Source organism: Lutra lutra, chromosome 1, assembly GCF_902655055.1.
Source record: "Lutra lutra chromosome 1, mLutLut1.2, whole genome shotgun sequence".
NCBI lineage: Eukaryota > Metazoa > Chordata > Mammalia > Carnivora > Mustelidae > Lutra > Lutra lutra.
Window position 1 is genome coordinate 222,278,794 of NC_062278.1, and position 24,299 is coordinate 222,303,092.

The 24,299-nt window shown below is 59.5% G+C and overlaps 1 protein-coding gene across 8 annotated transcripts in view; it reads right to left on the reverse strand.

Annotated features, from left to right (window-relative positions):
• The window catches only part of LOC125089020 (secretory carrier-associated membrane protein 4), a 39,673-nt gene extending 28,854 nt beyond the window's left edge, over positions 1-10,819 (reverse strand). Inside the window, exons 1-5 of one of the 8 annotated variants that reach the window (XM_047710828.1) lie at positions 10,316-10,620; positions 4,574-4,621; positions 1,743-1,871; positions 1,314-1,470; positions 31-132 (exon numbers count right to left, since the gene is read on the reverse strand). In XM_047710828.1, the coding sequence (XP_047566784.1) occupies positions 31-132; positions 1,314-1,470; positions 1,743-1,871; positions 4,574-4,580 (395 nt within the window). In that variant the 5' untranslated portion in view covers positions 4,581-4,621; positions 10,316-10,620. The other 7 variants (XM_047710820.1, XM_047710837.1, XM_047710832.1 and 4 more) reach the window with 7 other exon arrangements.
• Positions 10,820-24,299: the final 13,480 nt, after the last annotated feature.

The window sequence follows — 24,299 nt, forward strand, 5'->3', positions numbered from 1 at the left end:
CCCGCACGGCAGCCCCGGCGCCCGGCTCACCATGCGCCCCATCCCGCAAAGCCGATGGCCTGGATGACGGTCAGGACGAACTGGGCTCCGAAGATGAAGAAGAAGGCCATGAAGTTGAAGGAGCTGTCGGCGCTGCAGAGAGAGCACAGCCGTCACCGCAGGCCGCGCGCCCAGCGGGACCCGTGAGGAGGTGCCGGCCCCAGTGCGCCATCGCACGGGTGCTCCGACCGGGCGGGGACTCCACGGGCCACACCGGACTCTCCGGAAAAAACTGCTGTCCCCAGAGTCCCAGCTGCGGAGGGATGCGAGGAGTTTCAGGGTGAGCAACGACGCTCACGAGGTCGCTGAAGATTGACCCAGGGAGGAAGCGTGTCACAGATTTAAGGTGCCCCGTCCGCTCTGCGGAAGACGCAGACGGTTGCCAATGGGTCTGTGGCACAGGCGACCTCCAGGTCACTGAAGGAGGACGGGGCCTGCAGGACCCCGAGGGCTGCAGGAGGAGGCAGGGTGCTGCCGGGCCGTCCGCACGCCACAAGCATTACTGAGCGAGGCTGCCTGAGCTGGCCCGGAACCCGGAAGAACGGCTCCTTCCAGCTTAGGCAGCCGGGTGGGTTTCTAGTTCTTAACCCCACCCCAGAGGCCCTCAGGGAGCTGGCAGAGTCTCTGAGCCCAGGATTCGGGAACCATCAAGGGCCAAACACGGCAGGTCCTGAGGAACAGGGGGCCTGCTGGGGCGAAGGTCCACAGAAGCCTAGAGCTGCCTGCCAACACCCAGTCATCCCCTGCACACAGGAGTGTCCCTCGGCCCCCGGCAGGAGTGAGGCACCGCACACGCTGCCCCGGGGACAACCCCGAGCCTACAACGCTCAGGGAGGGAACCAGACACAGAAGGCCCCATGGGGTGTGAGTCCACATGTGTGACACGCCCAGACCAGGCCCCTCCATGGATGGGGAGGGGGCTCGCAGGGGTCGGGGCTAGGGGTGATGGCTGATGGGACAGGGCTGCCTGGGGGCTGATGGAATGTTCTGGAACTATACAGAGTGATGGTTCCACAACCTTCTGAAGACACCAGAAATGCTGACACGAGTGGGTGGGCAGCTACGGGAATGGTCTCTCAATTCAATCCCTACAGGACAACCAGACCACCCTTGCCGGAGTCTAGACTGCCACCCCGGACAGAAGCTGTCCCCCAACCCCACCAGACAGTCCTGGACACGGACGTCTGAGGACAGGCGCGGCCAGGGCGCAGGCCCCAAGCACACAGGGTCGGGCGTCTGGCCAGCCCCTGCGCCGGCCTCGCCGCCGCACTCACCGGAAGGCCTTGTAGGCGGGCCGGAACCAGCACACATAGCCGCAGGGAGAGAAAAGCAGCAGCCACAGCAAGGCCAGGCCGAAGTTGGCTCCAGAGCCGCCTGCAATCCACCAGGCCAGGCAGGCGACGAGGTTCACGGCCAGCGTGGCACAGTAGACTGGGGGGGGGGGGGGGGCGCCGAGGGTGAGTGGGCTCCAGGGCAGTGGGCCTGGACGCCTCCCTCCCCCTGGGAAAGCGGGGCCGGGCTCCGGTCAGCACGGGCGTCACAGAGCCAGACAAGGGCTCAGAACACATCACTGTCAGAAACGCAAGGTTCAGCCCAAAATCCGGGCTCCCGCGCCTAAGGATGGGACTAACTTCATGGTGGGGCTGTTCCAGGGCCGGGTCTGAGGGGTGCAGGGAGGCCCCGCCCCCGCCCCGCCCGCTCACACAGCCACAGCCGGTAGATCCTCTTCACCAGGAGCTGGTGCTCGATGGGGATCTCGTCCGAGAAGTTCTGGTAGAAACAGGGCTTCAGGGGGATAAACCCGGGCAGCGGTGGGAAGTTGTTCTCCTTTTCTGCAGGGACAAAAAACACCAAGGAACGATACCAGGCGGGGGGCCTCAGTGACGGCCCCAAGCACGTCCCATCCCTGTCAACCTGCAGACATGTCCCCTCCCGCAGCACAGGGGACCTTGTCAGGGCCGTGAGCTGGGGGTGACCCTGGGTTCCTGGGGAGCCCAGCGTCCTCACCAGGTCCTCACGAGAGGGAGGCAGAGGGCGGGGGTCCTGCAGATGGGCAGACCCCGCGCTGCTGGCGGGGAGGACGGAGGGGGCGCAGGCCAGGAAAGGGCGGGAGCCGGGTCTCCCTGCGGCCCCCGGGGGACGAGCCCTGCCCCTGCCGGGATTTTAGGACTCCTGACTTCACAACATGAGATGATAAATGTGGTTTATTTTTTTTTCTAAGATTTTATTTTATTTGAGAGAAGCAGAGGGGGAGCGGCAGAGGGGGAAGCAGACTCCCCGGCGAGCAGGGAGCCTGATGCAGGGCTCGATCCCAGGACCCCGGGATCATGACCTGAGCTGAAGGCAGCCGCCTCACCAACGGAGCCGCCAGGTGCCCCGGTGAGCGTGGTTCAACGCCCTTGGCTGTGGCGATCCAGAAGAGCAGCTGGGGGGAAGCGCGGACGCACAGAGCCCAACACTGCCAGCACCCGCCTCCACGGAAAGTTCTGGCACTCCAAATGCACGCGCTTCCTAGGGCAGCTTGGACACATGCCACCAGCCACAGGTTCCAACCACAGCACTTTAGCCTCTCTGGGTCCTGGAGCCCAGAAGTCTGAGCTCAGGCTGTGGCGGGGCCGTGCCACCCCAGGGGCTCCAGGGGAGGGTCCCTCTTGCCTCTCCCAGCTCCTGGGGCTGCAGGCAACCCTTGGCGTGTGGCCACATGGCCTGCCTCGGTGACACATGGCCATCTCCCCTGTGTGTCCTTATGGGAACTCCCGCCACCGCATCATGGCTACCCTATTCTAGTGTGACCCCCCTCTCCACTAACGACACCGACAGCAGGTCTGCTTCCGAACACGACCCTGCTTCACAGGTACGGGATGAAGACTGGACGTGTCTTCCGGGGACAGGGTTTAGCCTGAGTGCAGCATGGTCCGTGCCACCCTCAGCCTTTGGAAGACGTCACCGCTGTGGCCAGACACCTCCTGAGCACCTCGGAGGGCCAGGCCATGAACTGAAGCCAGAGGAGGGCTGCCCTCCTGGCCGGGGGACACCGACAACAATCACAGTGACTGAGCAAGAGGGGCGCGCCAGAAAATGCTGTGGGAGGTGGTTGGTTAGCTGTGCTCCACCAGGAGGGCCGGGGTGCCTGGCTGGCTCAGCCCGCCAAGCACCGGACTCTTGATCTCGGCTCTCGATCTCGCGGTGGTGAGTTCGAACCCTGCACTGCGCTCTATGCCAGGCACGGAGCTCACCCATAAAGAGCCCCAGGTTAGCGCAGCCTGCTGAGTGTCTGCCCTCGGCTCAGGTCATGATCCTGCATCCTGGGATCGAGCCTCACCCGGAGGAGCCTGCTTCTCCCTCTCTGCCCCTCTCCCCTGCTTGTGTGCTCTAACAATTAAAATCTTAAAAAGAAAAAAAAATTGGAACTTAAACAGAGACTCCAGGAAATGAAAAGGAGAGGCCATGGGCTCTGGGGGAGGACGTCAGTGTGAGCTGATGGAGAGGCAGCGGGGAGCCCAGGGACCAGGGAGGGGTGGACAGGCAGAGGTGGACTGCACCTTACTGGCCGCAGAGGGCCCTGAGGCATGACCGCAGGAGGCAGGAAGCCACGGGGCCCCAAGCCTGAGCAGAGAGGGGAGCTGATCCCGCTCTGAACGTGCTTGCTCTCAGCCTCTGTGATCATAGGTGGGAGAAGGGCCCCCAGCACGGGCTCACAGCTTCCATGCCACAGTCCCTGGTCACCACCCTTCACGGTTCCTGTCCAAGGCCCCAACAAGGACCCAACCCGGCCCCCCGCCCGGCTGCTCCCTCGGCCACCAGCACCTCTCTCCTTCCTGGATGTCTGACCCCCACCCCTCCTGCCACCCACACCAAGGACAGGGTGACGCTTCCCGTGTTCAGGCTGCGACCCAGAGGTGGAAACCCCCGCCAAATCACATCCCTTTGAAACCCTATTTTCTTGGCAAATAAGAAGCCCTGGGACACGTTCTGTGTAGACTCAGACCTCAGGAGCCTGGGCTCAAATCCCAGTGCCACCAGCAGCCGGATGACCTCAAGCACCCAGCGCCCCACCCCGCCCTCCACCCGAGGACGGGGGCAATGCTGAAACTAACTACACACACACAGGGCGGGGGTGAACGCAGGTGGACGGTGTGCACTCTGGGCACCTCACCGTGGCCTTGGGGCCCCAGGGCCCCCCTCACTTTACCGGCACGTTCCACACCCCTTCTGAGAGGGACGAGGTGGACACGCCTGTGACAGAGTGAGAGTGACACACGGAGGCATGAACCCAGATGCCCAAACCTCACACCTCACGTGGACGTCCACGACCAAATGGGCCCCAGGGCAGAGAGCCTGGGGCCAGGCAGACAACTCCCACAGAAACTGGCATCGCCCTCCCGTCTGGCTCAGAGCGAGGAACTGACCCCAACACCCTCCACAGGAGGAGGAGAGTGGAGTGTGCCCCCCCGGGGGTTGTCAGCGTGGGTCTGGACACTAGGGGAACCCTCCCACATGATCCCCCATCGCAGGACCTCTGGGCGAGACTCACCAGACATTTCCGACGTGAAAACTGGGCGGGGCAGAAGCCTACGGCCACCTGGAGGGGAGACAGCCACAGTCAGGAGGTCCTCAAGGCCGTTGGGGGACCCCGACCCCAGTTGCACGCTCAGCGGCAACTGCAGCTAGAGGCCTCAGCTCCAGGCCGCCCAGGGGGTATCCGTGCTCTGGTCCCAAAGGGCACCCCAAACCGGTCAGGCCGGCCCCACGTGCCACCTGCAGAGCCTCCCAGGCAGCATCCGTGCTGGCAGAATGGGGGTCGGCCTGCTGCCCCAACACACACCCAGCCAGAACCAACATGTTCCTGGGACCCCGTGGACCCACCCCACCTCCTTGTCCCTCCCACCCCCCAAGCTCCCTCTTTATCCATGAATAGCTCCAAGCACCTCCTCAGCGCCGCTGAGAACTGGGCCCACGCTCAGTGCTGTGTGACATCACACGAGTCACATGGCCTCTCTGGTCTGCACCCTTGCCCCTGCAAGCCTGACGGAGCTAAGGGCCTCACAGTGACCCAAGTGAGGCAGCTGGGGACACAGCTGGCCACTGGCGACCCTCCCTACACAGAACCAGGGGAGCCGGCATCATGGAGGAGCCCTGTGGAGCAGGCTGCCACCTGCTGTGGGGACTTTGCCAGTCCCCTGAGGGCCCTGCGGGTGGGCAATGCCATCACCAGGACAGAAGCTGGGCCATGCCCAGCGCCCACCCGGGCCTCACCATCCCCAACACTGGGAACCTACAGACAGCTTTCAGACGCACATTCTAGGTGACAAGGTTCCAATGACACTGAGCTCCCAGAGTCCACACCCCCCACCCCCAGGACACCCTCTGGTCTGGCCCAGCCAAGCCCTCTGTGCCCACATGCCGGGTGGGCTCACAGCCCCACCGCACTGCCCATCCATGGCACTGGCCTGCGGGCAGACCCCCTCCCCTGCCCTGTGCCTGTGGGCTGGTGGGGGCTGGGAGCAGAGCCCCAGGGCTCCAGGGGAAGCTCAGAGCAGGGATGAACTAGGCCCCACAGGGATCCCAAATCCGCACGTGCTGGATGAACCCACGTTGGTTCTACTGCTAACTGCTCTGGGACAGACCCCCAGCTGGCCCCACCTGAAGAACGGGAAACGGGACGACGACCAGAAGAAGCCTTTCAGGGAGCGGAGCGCAGGCTAGCAGGCCACCCCCGCCCTGTGTAAACACCCCGCGGCCAGCCCCACCCTTCCAGAACCAGGTCACAGGCCACCCTGGGCCAGCGCACGTCCCCCACATGGCCCAGAAGCTCCCCTTCCCGTGTATAAACCCCAAATCTTGACAAAAGTGGTCACCTGATCCAAGGACCCTTGCCTACCACGGTCCCCTGCCTCTGTCAACAGACACCAACCTGGTTTGGAGCTATTTATTTTCACAAGCAGAGCCGTTTCCAGACACCCAGGACAAAGGGGATCCTGTCCCAGCAGACTCTCAGGCTTGGGGCAAGAGGTGGCTGGCGAAGGAAGTCCGAGGGCCCAGCCCCCCGCCCAGGCTGGACCACACGAAGCTCAAGTCTGGGGAAAGCTCCGTTGGGGCAGAAACGTGTCCCCACACGCCAGCGGGGCGGCGAGGGAGGTGGAGGCCTGGCGTTGCAGTCTGAGGGAGCCGAGCTGTCGGTGCCTAGGAGCCAGGGTCCAGCTGGCGGCACTGGGCCTCCAGGACCCCACGGAACACCTGGAAGCGGTGGTTGAGGTCAGGCCGGGCGTGGATGCGGAAGCGGGTGCCCAGGGCGCCGTCGGACGAGGGTGCGCCGTAGAAGACGCGCTGCACACGCGAGTGCACCAGGGCCATGGCGCACATGGCACAGGGCTCCCGAGTGATGTACAGGTCATAGCCTGTGCACACATAGGGGAGGCTGTCCGTGCACGCGTCCCCGTCCTCGTCCAGCTTGCGCACAGAGCCCACACGGACACCCTGGGGGGCGCCGATCGGGGCGAAGGAGCAGGCAGGGAAGGGGCCGAGGTCATAGGCGCCGCGGCCCTGGCCCTGGGCCACCAGGTCAATACACACCATGGTGGCGTGCAGCAGGGGGCGGGCTCTGCTGCTGCAGTCGTGGCCCGTGGCCAGCACGCGGCCAGAGGACGGGTCCACTACCACGGCTCCCACCGCCCTGAGGCCCCTGGCGGCTGCCTGGCGCGCTGCCCACACGGCCCGCTCCATGTGGGCCTGCATCGCCGTGCGTTCTTGCACCGAGAACAGCCGCCCGGCCAAGGCGCGAGTCACCCGCCTATCCTCGTGGAAGGACGTGGGCCAGTAGGCACGCGCCTCCTCGAACTGGCCTCTGGTCAGGGGTGGCCGGGCCGGCACGGGCACCAGGAAGGGCTGTCCCAGGCCATGAGGGTCCACGGCCGGCTGCGGGAGGAGCTCGGCGAGCGACCTGGCCCCTGCAGCCGGCCCCGCCAGGCACAGCAGCATCTCGAGCGCATGCGGGCCAGCACCGCGGCTGGGCCGCACCCTCTTCAGGTGAGGCTGCGCGGGCAGTGGGTACACGGCCGACACCTCCTTGAGAAGCCGCGACGTCTGGCGCTTGTCCAGGATGGGCGCGGCGTAGGCCAGTACCAGCTCCACGTCCCTGGACTGCTGCTCGGACAGGACCGGGAGGGCTTGCCACGGCACGGGCTCAGGGTCCGGCTCCGGGCTCCCGGTGTTGCCGTCCACGCGCTGCTCCCCGAGGCCCGGGGCTGCCTCCATCCTCGGCACGGCTCTGACTGTGGGAGACAGAGATCGGAGCAGACATTCATCCGTCAGCTGCAGAGGCCCCGGCAGAGCGCAGAAGTCCGTCCCAGGTCCCGGGAGCATGCGGAATCCGAAGGCTCGTCCAAGTCCGCGCACACGGAGTGCACTGGTGGCCGTGCTCGTGCTCACATCCCGTCTGCAGAACTCAGCCCAGCACTGACGTTCTGTCTCCTTGGGACACGGGCCACTGTGGACATGCACGCCAGGTCTCACCCAGTGAGAAAAAGAACACGGACGGTCTCAGGACTCGTCTTCACGCCGACCGTCCGCCAGGTGACAGCACTCATTTCACCTGCCTCTCTTCACTTTGGGAACGGTGGCTTCTAGAACATGTAACATCACATCCGTACCTTGCATCATGCCCCTGTCGGTCGGTACCACCACGGATAACGTCAGACCCCAATTCCTGGTCATCTCGATGCGACCATGGGGGATCCTTGCTGCCCCCACGCACCCACACCACACAGCTGGCTGGCATCCGGGGCAGACCGGCCCCCTCCTGCCTCCCTCCCTGTGGACAGGGAAGGGCTGGAATCACCTCTGATAACCGTGGGCTTCCACGTCTCATGACACGCCTCCAGCCCACTCCCCAGCCGCCCCAACGCGGGTGTTCACTAGCCAGACCCGCTGGGAGGCAGGGGACGGCCTCACCCTGCAGGCTATGTCCTGAGCTCACGATACACGTCTGGCCAGCGTGCAGAGCCCGGGTGCAGGCGGCAGCCACGAGGACTGGAAGGCGTGGAGGGCCTCCCACACTCACGGTACCGTGCCAGGCAGGACCCACAGCAGGGCCCATGGTGCCGACTCTGAATCTGCCCCCAGCACACGCCACGCCCAGGACCCCACAGCCCGCAAGGACCCCGAAAGCTCCAGGTCTCCACGGCAAAATACGTGCCCCACCTGCCCCTCCGAGAGTACAACTCTGATGAAAACAGAATAGGCAACAAGTAAAGAAGCCTGCTCCGGGACACTGCCGGCCGGGGTGCCAGCCCCTAGGCAGGATGCGTAAAGCCCCAGCGTCTCTGTCTGACCCGTGGCTGCTCCACTCCACACCCAGCCACGCACCTGGAGCTCCGAGAACACAACGTTCACCAAGAAGAGCACATGTGTGCTCTCAACAGAGCCTTCACCTGTTCCAGGGGCACCTGGAATGTGGACATGGCCCAAGTGTCCTTCGATGGATAAATGGACACACACAGTGGGTCCCCCACGCATGGGAGAATCCCCCAGCCGCCGGCAGGTGTGAGGTGTCCCCATGCACCCCGGGGACAGACCCCGAGCCCACAACACTCAGGGAGGAAACCAGACACAGAAGGCCACACGGGCTGAGTCCACGCGTGTGACACGTCCAGACCAGGCTCCTCCACGGACAGGAAGGGGGCTCATGCGGGCCGGGGGTGGGAGGATAAGAAATGACTACAAATGGGGACGGGACTTTTTTGGGGGTGGGTAGAGTGTTCAGGAACAAGACTGTGATGACGGTTCCACAACCCCACAAATGTCCTAAAAACCACAGACCTGTCCATTTTAAAGGGATGAACTGCCCCTCAGTGAAGCCACTAAAAAAAGCGGGGGGGGGGGGGGGGGGTGAGGGCACCGGGCAGTTGCCCAGTCAGCAGACTCCAAACAAGGCCCTATGCCTTGGATGACAGCTGCTGGTACTGTAGCCACCACGTGTCCTCCCAGTGACCCAGAAGGGAGCTCGGGGACTGTCCCCTTTCTACAAGACAAGATGAGGCTCTGTGAGCTAGAAGGACTTCCTGGAGCCGCCAGGCAGAGAAGGCAGAGTTGGGATCCGACCAGCTCTCGGACTGCCTCCGGAACCCATTCCACAGAGAAGGAGTAAACAGCTTCTGGAGGCGACGTCCCCGCCTGAGCTCCCAAGCCCAACGTCCAGAGGGCAGTGCCAGTCCAGCGGCCAACAGGGTCCGCGCACCAGGGTTGTTTCAGCCGGCCGGGACGTGCAGCGGGCTGGAGGCCTCTGGGGCACCCGGCTCCTCTCTCATCCCTGAAGCTTGAGATCAGGGCCCAGCTCCAGGCACCCAGCCGCCTCCACACCCCCCACACACCATTTGCTATGCTCGCCCAGCTCAGTGCCATCCCTGGCCCGTCTGGGGTCAGCCACAGCCGGCTCAGAACCGACGATGCAGGGTCCCAGTGCCTCTGCCTCAGGCACTAAGTCCCAGACCAGGAGGAGGGAGCCTCAACTGCATATGGGAGCCCCCACAGGTGGGCCAGGGACACAGGACCCTAATACAAGTGTCCGGCAGCTTAGGACTACCCACCCCCCCAGCCCGTGTCGCCCCACCACAGAAGGGGTGCCCTGGAAGTCCCGAAGGCTCTGGCGCTAGAAGGGAATCAGGAAATGGCACTGATTCAGGCAGTGGAGTCGCCCCTCAGGCAACACCCAATAAACTCAGGCTCAAGGCCCCGTCTCCCCACTGGATTAGGAAAGCAGGGCAGAAGCTCAGTGTGAACCCCGGGACACCCGGCCTAAGCCCCAGCCTCAACGTCCGCCTCTGAAAAATGGGAGTGCAACACCATCACGCAGGGCTGTCTGAGGCAGAAAGGGACGAAACCCACACTGGCCCAGGGCTAGTGATGCCCTGGGGTGGGTGGGCAGAGTCAAGGAGGGCTCTTCGGAGGCAGTGACCCGCAGCAGGCCCTGGAAGGCAGGCAGTTCTGAACAGGACAGCCAGGGCTGGAGTCCCAGGCCCGCCCGCAGCGCACGAGGTGCTGGTTCGGTGCTGGTTCCGAGGGCGGAACCAGGGCGGCTCCTGGCCCAGCGGGGAGGCAGGGAGCTGCCATCTGCACCCTAACGAGCTCCCCCACGCTGATACGGAGTTCTCCGACAGCGGGGCGTCCTGCGCGGCCCACGCCCTTCGGTGCACGAAGGTCTGAGGAGGTCGGGCGCGCGGGGAGTAGGAGGAAAGCCCCCCTGCCTGGGCCAGGCCAGGAGAAGCCCCGGACCACTCACGCTGTCGGTAAGCGTCAGGGCAGCGCCCGTTTACAACGTGGAAAGGCCTGCAGGGGCGGGACGCCAGCACACGCGGGACCCGGAGGCAGGGGGCTGGCCGCGACGACCCCAGGCACGCGCGCGGGGAGAGTGAGGGGTCGAACGGAACAGCCGGGCGTACGGGGTCTTCACCCCCGCGCCCGCAGGGGCGCGCGCACGCGCACAAGGTCGACGGCGGGGGAGCGGCGGCCCGCGGCCGGGACGCCCCACGCGCACGCGCACACGCGCCGGCGCGGTGCCTCCGGCAGCCTCCTGGCGCCGGGCACGGCCGGCGTCCCCCGCCAGCCGAGATACGCTACCCCCCGCGCCCGTCACCACCCCGGCTCGCCGTCCGTGGAAGCCCGGGCCGCGAGAGCCGAGACCCCGGGACCCCGCGCCTACCTGAAGAACCGCTCGCGAGCACAGCGCCTCCCAAGGCTTAGCAACCGACCGCCTGCCCCACCTCCGCCCGCGCCGCGGGGCACGACGGGAGCGTAGTTCCAGGGGCGGGGTCGGCGCGGCACAGGGGCGGGCGCCGGGACTACAATCCCCACAAGGCTGCGCGCCGGGCCGCGGAGCGCCGCCCACCTCCCGAGCGCCGCTCCCGAGACACGCGGGAGCGCGGGGAGAGCTGAGTTTAGGGTTCGAGACCGCTCTGGGCGGACGGGAAAAGGGGACCGCCGGGGCCGTTGGGGAAATCGGACTAGGGAGACTGAGGCAGAGGCGGACACGACACCCAGTTTGCTGCTGCCGCAGCAGAAGGGCTGTCGTCAGAGACCTGGGGGGTCAGTTTCTCATAGTGGTCTAGGATTGGGCGATTCTTGGCCTCGGTTTTCCCATCTGTACAGCCGGCGAAGGGGGCCTCTTGGCTCTTTGAGCCAAAACGTGCTAATTTTAGGAGCAGCTCCCCGTATTCGTTCTGGCGAAACATTGAACCCAGCGGTTCAATTGGGCGACGTCTGGGGACCTCTGTGGTGGTTGGGACGGGGTGGGGGTGGGGATGCGCACGCGGCGCCTGAGCCCGGCGATGTCACTCGACACCCCGGAGTGCCCGCGGCACAACCAAGCCCGATGTCCGCGGCGCACAAGTTGGGAGACCCCGGTTTGCCCCCGTTACTGAGCAGGAGAAAAATTCGGATCTCGAAGCGCCCCGAGGGGGACATTTCACGTTTCCTCCGTCTCCCTGTTTCCTTCCTGCAGAAACCACGGAACCCCCCAGATCTGTCAGGTGTCTGCTCTTGGAGGGGCGGCTGCAGCGGAGCCCCCTCCTCCGCGGGTTCCTGCTGCCCCAGCCTGCGTTCCAGGCTCAATCCCGCAGGGCCCCTAGAATCGAATCCCGCGATTCCCTCCGTCTGCAGAGCGTCCCCCTGTCCCGGTTTATTCGTGGGAAACAGCATTCCGGGAAACACGTTCGCTCCGGCTGGTCACCTTGCTTTGTCTCCCAAATGAAGAAGTGAGAGTCACGTGGCTTCCGTTCTCTTCAGCCGTGGATGTGCCACTCGCACCGGCCCAGAGCGCCTGTTTTGCTGATTTTTTTTTTTTTTTTTCCCATTCCACGTTGGTGTTTGGCTGGCATGTTGTTAGAAGCAAAGACTGGATTTTCTGCATGTTAAAAAAAAAAAAAAAAGGATCCTCCTCAATGTATTTTTCTACCTATTTTTTAAAATATTTTATTTATATATTTTGACAGACAGAGATCACAAGTAGGCAGAGAGAGAGGGGGAAGCAGGCTCCCCGCTGAGCAGAGAGGACAGACAGAGACAGGCAGAGAGAGAAGTAGGCTCCCTGCCAAGCAAGGAGCTCGATGCAGGGCTCCATCCAGGACCCTGAGATCATGACCCAAGCCAAAGGCAGAGGCTTTAACCCACTGAGCCACCCAGGCGCCCCTCTACCTATATTTTTTAAGATCTTATTTATTTATTTGACAGACAGATCACAACTAGGAGAGAGGCAGACAGAGATGGGGGGGAGCAGGTTTCCCGCTGAGCAGAGAGCCCCATGCGGGGCTCAATCCCAGGACCCTGGGATCATGACCTGATCCGAAGGCAGAGGCTTAACCCACTGAGCCACCCAGGCACCCCAGAATCTGCCTATTTTTTTTAAGTTAGCTTTACACTCAATGTGGGGCTCAGACACATCGGCTCAAGATCAAGAGTCGTGCGCTCCTCCAACTGAGCCAGCCGGGTGCCCCTTGTCCCGCCAGTTTTTAGTCTCTCCGTAGGCAAAAAGACACACAGGTGGGGATGTGAAAGACAGTTTGGCAGATCTCCCAAGAGAACAACCCTGTGGCCCAGCAATTCCAAGTCTAGATACACACCGGGGAACTGAAAGCAGGGACCCAAATGGATACCAGCCCAGCCATGTTCACAAATAAAGGGTGAGAATTCCAGTAATGGGTAAATGGATAAACGAAACGTGGTCCATCCAGATACTGGAATATGATTCCGCCTCAAAAAGGGAAGGATCCTGGAGCGCCTGCGTGGCTCTGTTGGTGATGCGTCTGCCTTCGGCTCAGGTCGTGATCCCAGGGTCCTGGATGGAGCCCTGCATCGAGCTCCTCGCTTGGCAGGGAGCCTACTTCTCTCTCTGCCTGTCTCTGTCTGTCTCTCTGACAAATAAATAAATCTTAAAAAAAAAAAAAGCAACGGACTTATGACTCAGTGGAACCAATGAGAGTCAGCCTTGGGATACAAGCAGAGTCCTTCTCCTCGTGCTATAGGGTTGAAGCTCGGAGCTTCCTGCAGTAATTTTTCTACCCAGTGGTGGAGTTTGTCTGGGAATTAAGCCCAAACAGAAGAGAGCAGATCCCAAAACGCTGAGCGCCTGGATCTAGCCCTGCGCACATCGGGAACCCCTGGGCTTTCTGAGCTTTGTTTTGTTGGGTGTGGTTTTTAGGACTTAAGCTAATCGGAGTTTTTATTTCAGTCCTTTATAAACCCAGAGCTTCCATCAACAGGGTCCCTTCTGTTCATCACGTAGTACCTTCACAAGTCCCACGATCCTCAAAACTCACGGTGACAGGCAACTCGGGTCCAGAACCAACAAGTTGGGAAAACCTGGGGACTGGTTCCCCACTTGTAAGCAGAGTGGCTGCAGAAAGTGGCCTGGAGTGTGGGAAGCCTGGGTCAGCTGCACAGACTGGGTGCCTGGAAGCTCTTCCCTGTCCACAAGGCAGTCAACAAATGAGTCTGGGGAAGGGAAGGGCTTCCCACAGGCCTGACCCTCTCTCCTTGGGACTGGGGCGAAAATCAACGTTCCCCACAACAAGCGGTACGACACTCACTTCTGTTGCTCATCACCCTATCTATGTCCGCCTCGTGACGTTGGTGTGGGCCAGGTGCTTCCCACTCTGTGGGGGTCCTCAGACCAGACTCTTCCTGAAAATGTGGGGCAGGTGGGGCAAGTGGGTCCTTCAATGCCCAGGGAAGCCAGATCAAAGCCACAGGGGTTCCCCAAGGAGGGAAAGTTGCCACATCCTGCTTCCTGAATATTATAGGACACTCCTCTGCCCCCAGCAGGTCTCTTCACAAGCGAATCCCAGCCTTCTTAGCCAGACCTGGAGAGCTCCGGGGCCCCTATGACGCTCCTGCAGCCGCAGGACTGATCACCCGCCAACCATCTGTCACTTCCCCCGGGGCCAGAAAACATTCGTTTCTGAAAAACAAACCAAACAGTCCTGAAGTTCTAAAACCCAGTCCTTTGCTCACATCTCGTTAACCCTTACTTTGCACAGGATGATAGAACCCACCTGGTTCTCTGCTTTCCCAGGCCCCAGGGCTGAGACTAACAACAATTAGTCCTGATGCACACTTCCAGAGGCATCAGCCCCCGCAAACACACCATTCAAGGCACTTGACATCATCTCCTTTGTCCTATCATCTCCTTTGTCCTCATGGCAATCCTATATGGCAGGGCAGAAGTATCTTCATTTTATTTTATTTTATTTTATTTTTTAAAGATTTTATTTATAGGACAGAGGGCGAGAGACAGTGAGAGAGGGAACACAAGCTGGGGGAGTAGGAGAGGGAGAAGCAGGCTTCCCGCTGAGCAGGGACCACCCCTCCCCATGCGGGACTCAGTCCCAGAACCCTGGGACTATGACCTGAGCCTAAGGCAGACGCTTAACGACTGAGCCACCCAGGCACCCCAAGTATCCTCGTTTTATAAATGAGAAAACACCACAGCCACTGTCCTTTTGGTCATTTGACACTTATGATCAGGTTTATGCATGTGCCTTCCCCCTCACACCCCAAGGCAGGGTTTGCTGGCATCGAGGAGGTACCCAGTCCAAACAGGGCCTAAGTTCCACAATCTTGAAATGATCTCTTCACGATTCTTGGGGCTGGACATGCACCCCAGGGGTACACAGTTCCAATGAACCTCGCCCAAAGCCTGGCCACGTGGGACTGGAATGTCAGGAGAAGCTCACGCTTTGGTCTGATAGTCTTCCCAGCACTTGTTCCTCCCTGGCGATAGCTTTTTTATCGAGAATGTCCACTCCGCAAGACACAGCACGGTGGTGTCTACCTTCCCTGGCCCGGAGCAAGTGCTCAATATAGGGGACCCCCCAATGTCAGGATTATTGTTATTATTATTTTAACAAGGCAGACGGGATGGCCCACCCATTCCCCAAGGAGCCCCGTGCAGCCTGCCCAGCCGCTAAGGACTCCCGGGGCACTATTGTCATTTACCGACCAAAGGCAGCACGTCCCAATCCCTGGCCTCAGTCCTGATCAGCAGGAGCGACCTGGGGGAGTCCCAACACATCCACACCCATAGTCTTGCCCCCCCCACCCCATCAAGGGACCCGGCACCTGCTTCATTCAGGTCACTCAGAGAAGCAGGGATGCCCTCCCAAGGGACCACTACAGCGCGCCCTCCTTCAGAAATGCAGATTCTCGGGCTGCACCCTGCACTTGCTGAATCGGAAACTCTGGGCTGGGCTCCAGCCATCTGTGTTTCAACCGGCCTCCCCTGGGGGTTCCAGGGCCACCCCTGCCCCTCAACTTCAAGAACCAGGCCCTTTGCTCCCCCACATTTGCAGTGTCTGGAGACGTCTGTGGTCGGCAGGACTGGGGTGCTCCTGCCACCGAGGGGGTGGGGGCCGGGCATGCTGCTGACCACCCCCCACACAGTGCCCGGGGCACTCCCACAGAGAGTGACCTGCCCAGAATGTCAGCGGGGCCAAGGGGGACAAACCCTGCATTAATTATTTGGAAAAAAGATTGAGTCTGGTCCCTGCTCACGCTGGACACGAGAGTAAATCCCGGGGTCAGAGGGTAAGAACCAGGGCGACCCCAGCGTCTGTGAGTCGCCCCACTCAGCGTGTGTCGTGAAGCGTGTGCAGTGTCCCAGGACCTCTGGAGCCCGACGGCTGCAGAACGCAGTGTCCTGGGGGTCCGTGGGACCTCACCTGGGAGCGAGTCTGCTCCCCTGGGGACACAGGTGGCGCCTGGGGACATTTTTGGTTGTTTCAGCTCCAGCGGTTGGGGGCCAGGGATGCTGCCCAGGACCCCCCAGTGCTCAGGACGCCCCACAACCAAGAAACATCCGTTCCAGGTGTCAGTCCCGCGGAGGCAGACGAAGATTGCCCAAGAGCCGAGCAGATACACCAGTCATGATGGGGGACCCTGGACAAGGGTCTTGGGGCCCCGAGCCTCAGTTTCCCCACCTGTAAGTTGGAAATGGGGACAAGACCTACTCGTTTTACGATGTTGCAAGGAGAGGGACGCGCGCGGCCAAGGACAGACCCGATCCTTGGGTCCGGGGTGGGGGGTCTCTTTGGGGGCAGACCCCCTGCCAAAACGGAGCCCTTGTCCGACTAGGCGGTATCTACCTAGGGAGATGGGGACTCTCCTTCAGGAGAAGACCGCGCCCCTGTGTCAGGGCCTAGAAGAATCCCCACGTCCCCCTAGCCCCCGGCTCGGTCCTCTAGGTCCCCCCAGCCGCCCCTGTGTGGGCCCAGAGCCGCGGGGCGGTACCGGAGCCACGTCCCGCTCCGCTCGGGAAGACCAATTCCTATTGGCCAGAGGGGAGGGGCGGCGAGCTCTGATTGGCTGAGGGGAGTGTAGCGGCGAATGATGGACGGGCGGGCCGGGGCGGGGCCGGGGGCGGGGCCGGGGCTGGGGAGGAGGGCAGCGCGCCCCGCCCCCCGCGGGAAGGGGACTGCGAGGGCCTTGAGGTTGCGTGTCCTGCTCCCGCCCCCTCTTTTCCTTTCTCAGCCCGGGAAACTGAGTCTCTGCTTCCTGCCTTTATCCAAAATGTTATTTCTGATACCGTGGGTGGTGGTGTTTTGTGGGTTTTTTGGCATTACTTTTGATTTCTAAATTTATTTCAATAAAATAGTATTTACCTCCGCGACTGTTATTTTTGGGGGCGTTTGGGTTGTTTTGGGGTTTTTTTTGCCCTTTCGTGAATTTTGGGTCCAACGTGAGTGCCTCGCTCTCTTGACCCAGGTACCAGTTTTACAGAAAAGGACGGGGCCAGTAAACTCAGTGGGTCCACAATGTTGGGCTTCTGATGCCAAGGTCAGTCACTACCCCTAGATCAACTTCCAGGGAATGGAGAGGAAGGGGACCTCGTCCTTACATTTAAAAATCGAATAATTGGGGCGCCTGGGTGGCTCGGTGGGTTAAGCTGCTGCCTTCGGCTCGGGTCATGATCTCAGGGTCCTGGGATCGAGTCCTGCTTTGGGCTCTCTGCTCAGCGGGGAGCCTGCTTCCCTTCCTCTCTCTCTGCCTGCCTCTCTGCCTGCTTGTGATCTCTGTCTGTCAAATAAATAAATAAAATCTTAAAAAAAAAAATCGAATAATTGGAGCACCTGAGTGCCGCAGTTGGTTAAGCGGGTGGCTTGGGCTCAGGTCCCAGCTGTCTCGCTCTCTCCCTCTGTCAGATAAACAAGTAAATAAATAAATGAAATCTTTTAAAAAATTAAAAAAATAGGGCACCTGGGTGGCTCAGTGGGTTAAGCCGCTGCCTTCGGCTCAGGTCATGATCTCAGGGTCCTGGGATCGAGTCCCGCATCGGGCTCTCTGCTCAGCGAGAAGCCTGCTTCCCTCTCTCTCTCTCTGCCTGCCTCTCCATCTACTTGTGATCTCTCTCTGTCAAATTAAAAAAAAATAAAAATAAAAAAAATAAAAATTGAGGAAATCAATTAGGCACAGTTGTCCATTTTTAGAATTAGGGATAGAATGGTATGATACGATATGATATGAATGATAGATACAATTCACCCATTTGAATCATATAATTCAATGGTTTGGGTTTTTATTTATTTTTAAAGATATTTTTACGGGCGCCCGTGTGGCTCAGTGGGTTAAAGCCTCTGCCTTCGGCTCAGGTCATGGTCCCAGGGTCCTGGGATGGAGTCCTACACTGGGCTCTCTGCTCAACGGGAGCCTGCTTCCTCCTCTCTCTCTCTGCCTGCCTCTCTGCCTGCTTGTGATCTCTCTCTGTCAAATAAATAAATAAAATCTTTTTTTTTTTTTAAAGGTATTTTTAAACTTATTTGGCAAAGAGACCAAGCTGACGCACAGCAAGAGAATGGGCAGGCAGAGGAAGAAGCGGGCTCCTCGCAGAGCAGGGAGCCCGAAGCCGCACTCGATCCCAGGTCCCTGAGATCATGACTGGAGCCAAAGGCAGACGCTTCACGGACGGAGCTAGCTAGCCAGGCGTCCCTATTTTAGGACATTTTAATCACCCCATAAAGAAACCCTATAGGCATTAGCAGCCACTCCCCCCATGAGCCCCAGACACTCACTAATTCACCTATGGAATTGCTTATTCTGAATATTTCATGTGAGTGGGTCATGCAGTATCTTGTCCCTCTGTGTCTCCTTTCTTTCCCAAAGGGTGACGGTTTCAAGGCTCCCCCACATAGCGCGTATGCTGGTCCCTCACCCCTGCTTACAGCTGAATAATACTCCAGTGCGACCGGGCCATGTTTGCTTTCCGCTGGTCTAGCCGTGAACGTTTGGGCGGTTCCCGCTCCTTGGCCATGATAAGTAACGCTGCTTTGAACGCGCATGGACAGGTCTGCAGGTGGACATAAGCCTTCCTCTGCTACATCAAATGGTAACTGCACGTCTAACCTCAGGAGGAGCTGCCCACCTGTTCTGCAGGGCGGCTGCCCCATGCCGAGCTCCCGCGGGTCTGTGCAGGAGCGTCCCGACTGTTCCACACGCTCACCCACGTTCGGTATCGCCTGTCCTTTTGGAGACAGCGGCGGGAGCAGCTGAGAAGTGCCATCTCACGGTGGTTTGGGCTTGCATCTCCCCGACGACTTCAGCCGTGGAGCTGACCGTAACTACGGAACACCTACTATGCGCCAGGCCCTTTCCTGGGAAGGCAGACTCACCTTTTGGCTGGCAGGTGACAGCCAAGGAAAACAGAACAAGGGCGACTGGCTCTGCGGAGGGCTAGAGCCAGTGTGGTCTTCATGGGGGCTGAAGAAGTCAGGGAAGGCCTCTCCATGGAGGTGACACTTACTCCGAGCCCCCAAGAGTGACATGTTTTCTGTGGGGAGAGAGCAGGCAGCCAGGCAGAGGTCCTGCAGCAGGACTGTGATCCCCCTGGTTGAGGTTTGGTGAACACAGGGGCTCACGGAGGAGAAGCAGAGAGAGTCAGAGAGAGTTGCCACTTTGCAAAACCATCTGGCAGTTCCTCTTTCTTTCTTTCTTTCTTTCTTTCTTTCTTTCTTTCTTTCTTTCTTTCTTTCTTTCTTTTTCTTTCTTTCTTTCTTTCTTTCTTTCTTTCTTTTTCTTTCTTTCTTTCTTTCTCTCTTTCTTCTTTTTTCCTAAGATTTATTTGAGGGAGAGAGAACCCGTGCAAGTGAGGGTAAAGGCAGAGGGAGAGGAAGAGAGTGGATGCCAGCTGACTCCCTGCTGAGTCACAGAGCCCAACACCGGGCTCAATCCCAGGACCCCAAGACCTCTCGAAGCCGAGAGTCAGTCAGTCACTCAACTGCCACTGGGGCGCCCTGGCAGCTTTCATTAAAGCTGAACTCATGTAGGGGGACGTCTGGCTGGCTCAGTGGGTTAAGCCTCTGCCTTTGGCTCAGGTCGTGATCTCAGGGTCCTGGGATTGAGCCCCACATCGAGCTCTCTGCTTAGCCAGGAGCCTGTTCCCCACTGGCCCCCACCTGCCTCTCTGCCTACTTGTAATCTCTGTCAAATAAATAAATAAATTCTTAAAAAAAGAGAGAGAGAAAAGAAATCTGTCCGTATATCCGTGCTCATATTCTTAGGTGTCCTGTAGTTCTCTTTCTCTGGGGAACCCTGACTAACGCAAGCTCCCGGGTGAGCCTCCCGGCACCCTCTTTTCTGCTTCTAAGCCCCACTCCTGCACTGGGACAGGAGAGGCAGGCGGGGGCAGGTAGGCTAGGGGTGAGGGGTCTGGCTGAGCAGAGAGAGAAAGGAGAGGACTGGGTCCCCAAGAAGGGCTTCCTGGGTGAAAGTCCCGAGCCTCCAGGGCCTGTCTCCCTCCAGGGCCATCCTCCCCACCCACCCCACCTCCATCTGCTGGGCCAGCTGAGCTATTTTAAAATGCCCCCCACTTCCTTCCTCACCCAGTCAGGAGCCCACTTCCTGACTGGGTCTCACTGTCTCCTCTCAGGGTGGGGTAAAGACAGACGAGCAAGTTGCGGTGTTTCTCCACCAACCCCAGCGTCCCAGACCCTGAACTTGGGGTTCCCTGTCCGTTGTGCAAATCAGGAGGGGCCATATAATTGGCAGATCCCAGTTGAAAGTGAAAATATGGGGCCCCTTGTTCAGAACTTATTAGGAATTTCATGACAACAGCCACAGGGCAACAACCCAAGGGAGGGGCTCTTTGAAGCTGTAGGCTCTCGGTGGCGACTGCACAGGTCCCAGCCCCTTGAAGCTGGTGCTGCCCTGAGCCCTGGGGCTGTCCCCACACCTCGTGGTTTCATAAAGGTGTATTTATCTATTTTATTGTGGTAAAATACACATAACATAGAACTTACTGTTTAGCCATTTCTAAGTGCACAGCTCATCGGTATGAAGCGTGGACTCCCCACCCCCTGCCCCAGCCCCGGATCCCACCCTCTCTTCTCTGTCTCCGTAGACAGGACTCTTCTGGGGACCTCTTGGGAGTGGGGTCTTGCGGGATGTGTCCTTCTGGGTCTGGCTGCTCTCCCTGAGCCCCGTGTCCTCGGGGTCCCTCCGCGTCATGGCAGAGGTCAGGGGTCTTACTTTTGTATCAAGTGCACCTGTTCGAGTCCCTCTCACTCTCAGGCAGACACTAAGAAGCAGAAACATTAATTTCTTGTTGTTGTTGTTTTGCTTTTAACAATTTTATTTATTTACTTAACAGAGAGAGAGACAGTGAGAAAGGGAACCCAAGCGGGGGGAGAGGGAGAGGGAGAAGCAGGCTTCCCGCTGAGCAGGGAGCCCGACATGGGGCTTGATCCCAGGACCCCGGGATCACAATTTGAGCCGAAGGCAGACGCTTAACGACGGAACCCGTGGGCGCCCCGGACACATCCGTGTGTAACAGCCGGTCTTCTTTAAGCCATTTGGTTTTATTCTAGCCTCTGCCTGATCGTAACAGGGAAACAAGTCCCGTTTCCACCAAGCCCCAGACAAACTTGGAAGACACATCAAAGGTGAGGAACCGTGAACAGTCCCCAGCGATCTCGTCTCCCTGCACAGCTGGGCCCAGGCAGAAGTGACCACCTGTGCAGGGTTGTTAAAAGCCCAGCTGCATGGGGCGCCTGGGGGGCTCAGTGGGTTAAAGCCTCTGCCTTCGGCTCCGGTCATGATCCCCACATCATCCCCCACATCATCACATCATCACATCATCGGGCTGTCTGCTCAGCAGGGAGCCTGCTTCCTCCTCTCTCTCTGCCTGCCTCTCTGCCTGCTTGTGATCTCTCTGTCAAATAAATAAATAAAATCTTTAAAAAAAGATAATGTTAAAAATAGAGTCTTAAAAAAACAACAACAAACAAACAAGCAAACAAACTAAAACCGAAACCCAAAGGGCTTTGCCCCGGGCTCTAGGCCCCAGGGCTGCGCTCCTCTGGTTTCTGTCAGGACTCCCCAGTGGTCTCTGTACTCCACTTCCTGCCGCTGCACTTTGAGGGTGTTTTCCTGGTTTTCGCAATTCGAGACAACACGGGGAGAGACAATTACAGACAGAACTTGCTCTCCTCATTTCACATTGTTCACTTAGATCCTGAGAAGGAGAATTTCTTTTCCTACCTCTCCCTCCCTCCCTCCTTTCTCTCTTTCCATCAACACTTAACTGAGCACCTACTGAATATTAAGCCCTGACCTAGAAACACTGGAAGCACAATAGGGAACGAAACAGAGGCAGATGCCTTTCCTCTTGGAGCTCGCCGGCTAGGCGGATGCTTCTAGAACTTTCTGGGTGATGGACACATTCTTCTATCTGTGTCATCTAGGAGCTACCAGCCCCCATGTGGCTCTTGGACACCTAAAATGGGCCCTTGCAACTGAGGAACTGAATTCTAAATTTTATTTATTTTTAATCAATTCATTTAAATTCGAGTAGCCACGTGTCATGTGTAGCTTTCCCAATGGACAGCACATGCTAGAATTCATGGCTCCAGGGTGGGAGCATTTTTAAGGCCATACATTCCTGTGGCCTGTTATCTTCCACCGAGGCTGGGTGTCTCAGGTCACGAGAGAGGGAGAAACGCAGAGTCAGGACGGCCTGAGGTCACGGTGATGCCATCCACTGTTACAAACACTGTCCTGTGGATTGGGGAATCATCCTCGTGCTGTGTCAGGCATCCATCCATTTGTCAGACATCATGGGGGACAGCTGGGAACATGGTGGACGAAAGCCGGGGTCACTGCCCCAAGGAGCTCATGGAATATGGGGAAGACAGAAGATAAACAAAGGAACAACCCAATACAATGATTGGAGATAGAAGTCCTATTATGGGGATGTCTGGGTGGCTCAGTCATTAAGCATCTGCCTTGGGCTCAGGTCATGATCCCAGGGTCCTGCTCAGTGTGGAGTCTGCTTCTCCCTCTCCCACTCCCCCTGCTTGTATTCCCTCTCTCACTGTCTCTCTCTCTGCTAAACAAATAAATGAAATCTTAAAAAAAAAAAAAAAGAAGTCCTGTGATGGCAATAAAGAGGATGATGGGAGAGGAGTGCCTGTGGCAGGGTCTCTGGCTGGGGGTGGATGGGAGATGGGGGCTCTCCGAGGAGGAGTGACGTTTCAGCAGGAGACTGAAGATGAGGAAGTGCTGGCCCTGGGGCTACCTGGGGATAGGGCAAGGCAGACAGGAGGCACAGCTGGTGCAAAGGCCCTGAGGTAGGAACAAACTGGAGAAGGCCAAGATGGCTGGGGCGGAGAGAGCAAGGAGCGAAGGTGTAGAAGTGGGCCAGCAGCTGGACCACCCAGGACCTTTGGGGAGGAAAGGAAACACAAGTGACTGTCCTGAAACATGGGGAGCCTTACAACAGTGCTTTTATCTTGGCAGAGTTTGCTCTGGTCAGTGGAGGGAGCTCAGTGACTCAGGGCCAACTACGGGTGGGTGGGATTCGAGGCTTGTCCCCATCTCCTGGGCCCACCGCCCTTTCACTGGTATTTGCCAGTGTTGTCCTAGCGGGTAGAGCGGTGCAGCCAGGAGGGAATCTGTCTGGAGAGGAAGGAGGGCTGCAGAAGGAGGCTGTGGACAGGCCTCTTCCTGCTCAAAGAAGTCATGAGGAAATCAAGGAAATTGGCAGGAGCCTGGCATGGTTGTGACCTTTGGAGCTCAGAAGCACTTCAGCTGACGTTGGGAGCCTTGGGGGAGGCATCCGGGCAGAGGGAGCCCCCCTGGACAGCTCCCTGGCATGCAGCTGGGGCAGGTGGCCAGAGGAAACCATGGGAAACCACCCCTGGGCAGTCTCCCCTCGTCAGCCCGGGCCTCTCCAGGCCCCTGTCAGGAGGACTGGGGCCCCGGGGGAGGGCTGGCTGGGAAGCCCAGAGTTTGGGGCTTTCTCTGTAAACAAAACTGAAGGTTAGAGTTGGGGGGAGGTGTGGGGGCTGGGGCTGCGGCATGGGGTGGAAAAGGCAGGCAGGCTGGGAAAATGCGAGGCAGTTTGGGGGCCTGGAAGGGCAAGGCTGTTCCGCTCATTTGCAGTCCTGCTTGTAGGCTGGGGCCCGTGGGCCTCTGCAGACTCTGTCCCTGTCACCTCTTCCGCAGGCCTGTCTGACCACCGTCTCAGCGGAGGTTCATCGGCAAACGCCTGCCACACTCCCCTTTCAGCTACCGGCCCACATCCTTATCCGTCTCTTCTTCCTTCCTCCGCTCCCTCCTCGCAGCGGGAGCTGAGGCCCACCCAGGGTGAGGAGCGTGGGGCACAAACTCAAGGGACACCGGAAAGCTCAGGTGCAAAGATTCATCGTATTTTAATGCAATATTTAAAAAGCCGAAATTAACGCAAAATAATCCATGGTGAACAAAACATAAGGATTTTGGAAAAGGTCGGACCCGACCCTGCACTCGCATGACCTTGCCTCCCTCCTCATTCGGTCAGGGCCCCGTTCTGAGAAAATTTTGTTCTTTTTCGATAGCGCAAGAACATTTTTATCCCAACGACGGAGCTTTATGGCGCCTCTGTAAATTCTGCTTCCGCAGCGAGTGCCCCGCTCGCCTCTCCCCAGCCCTGGCCCTGGAATGAGCGAAAGAACGAATGAATGGCTAGGTCTCTGCGGAAAACCGCGGCGGCAACCCCGGGCTCGGCCCCCCGCACGCCGCCACGCCCGCCCACGGGAGCCTGCCCCGCCCACCCCGCCATGCCCCGCCCCACCAGCGAGTCAGCTCCTCCCCCAATCCCGGCTCCGCCAACCACGATCCGGCCCCCTCCCACCCCGTGCCGCCCCCGCCCCAACTCCGCCCCCTGGCCCCCGGAAACACGCTGCGCCAGCGCCTGTCCGCAGCCCCTGGGCCCCCGCGCGCGTATCGCGTCACTTCCGGGGCGG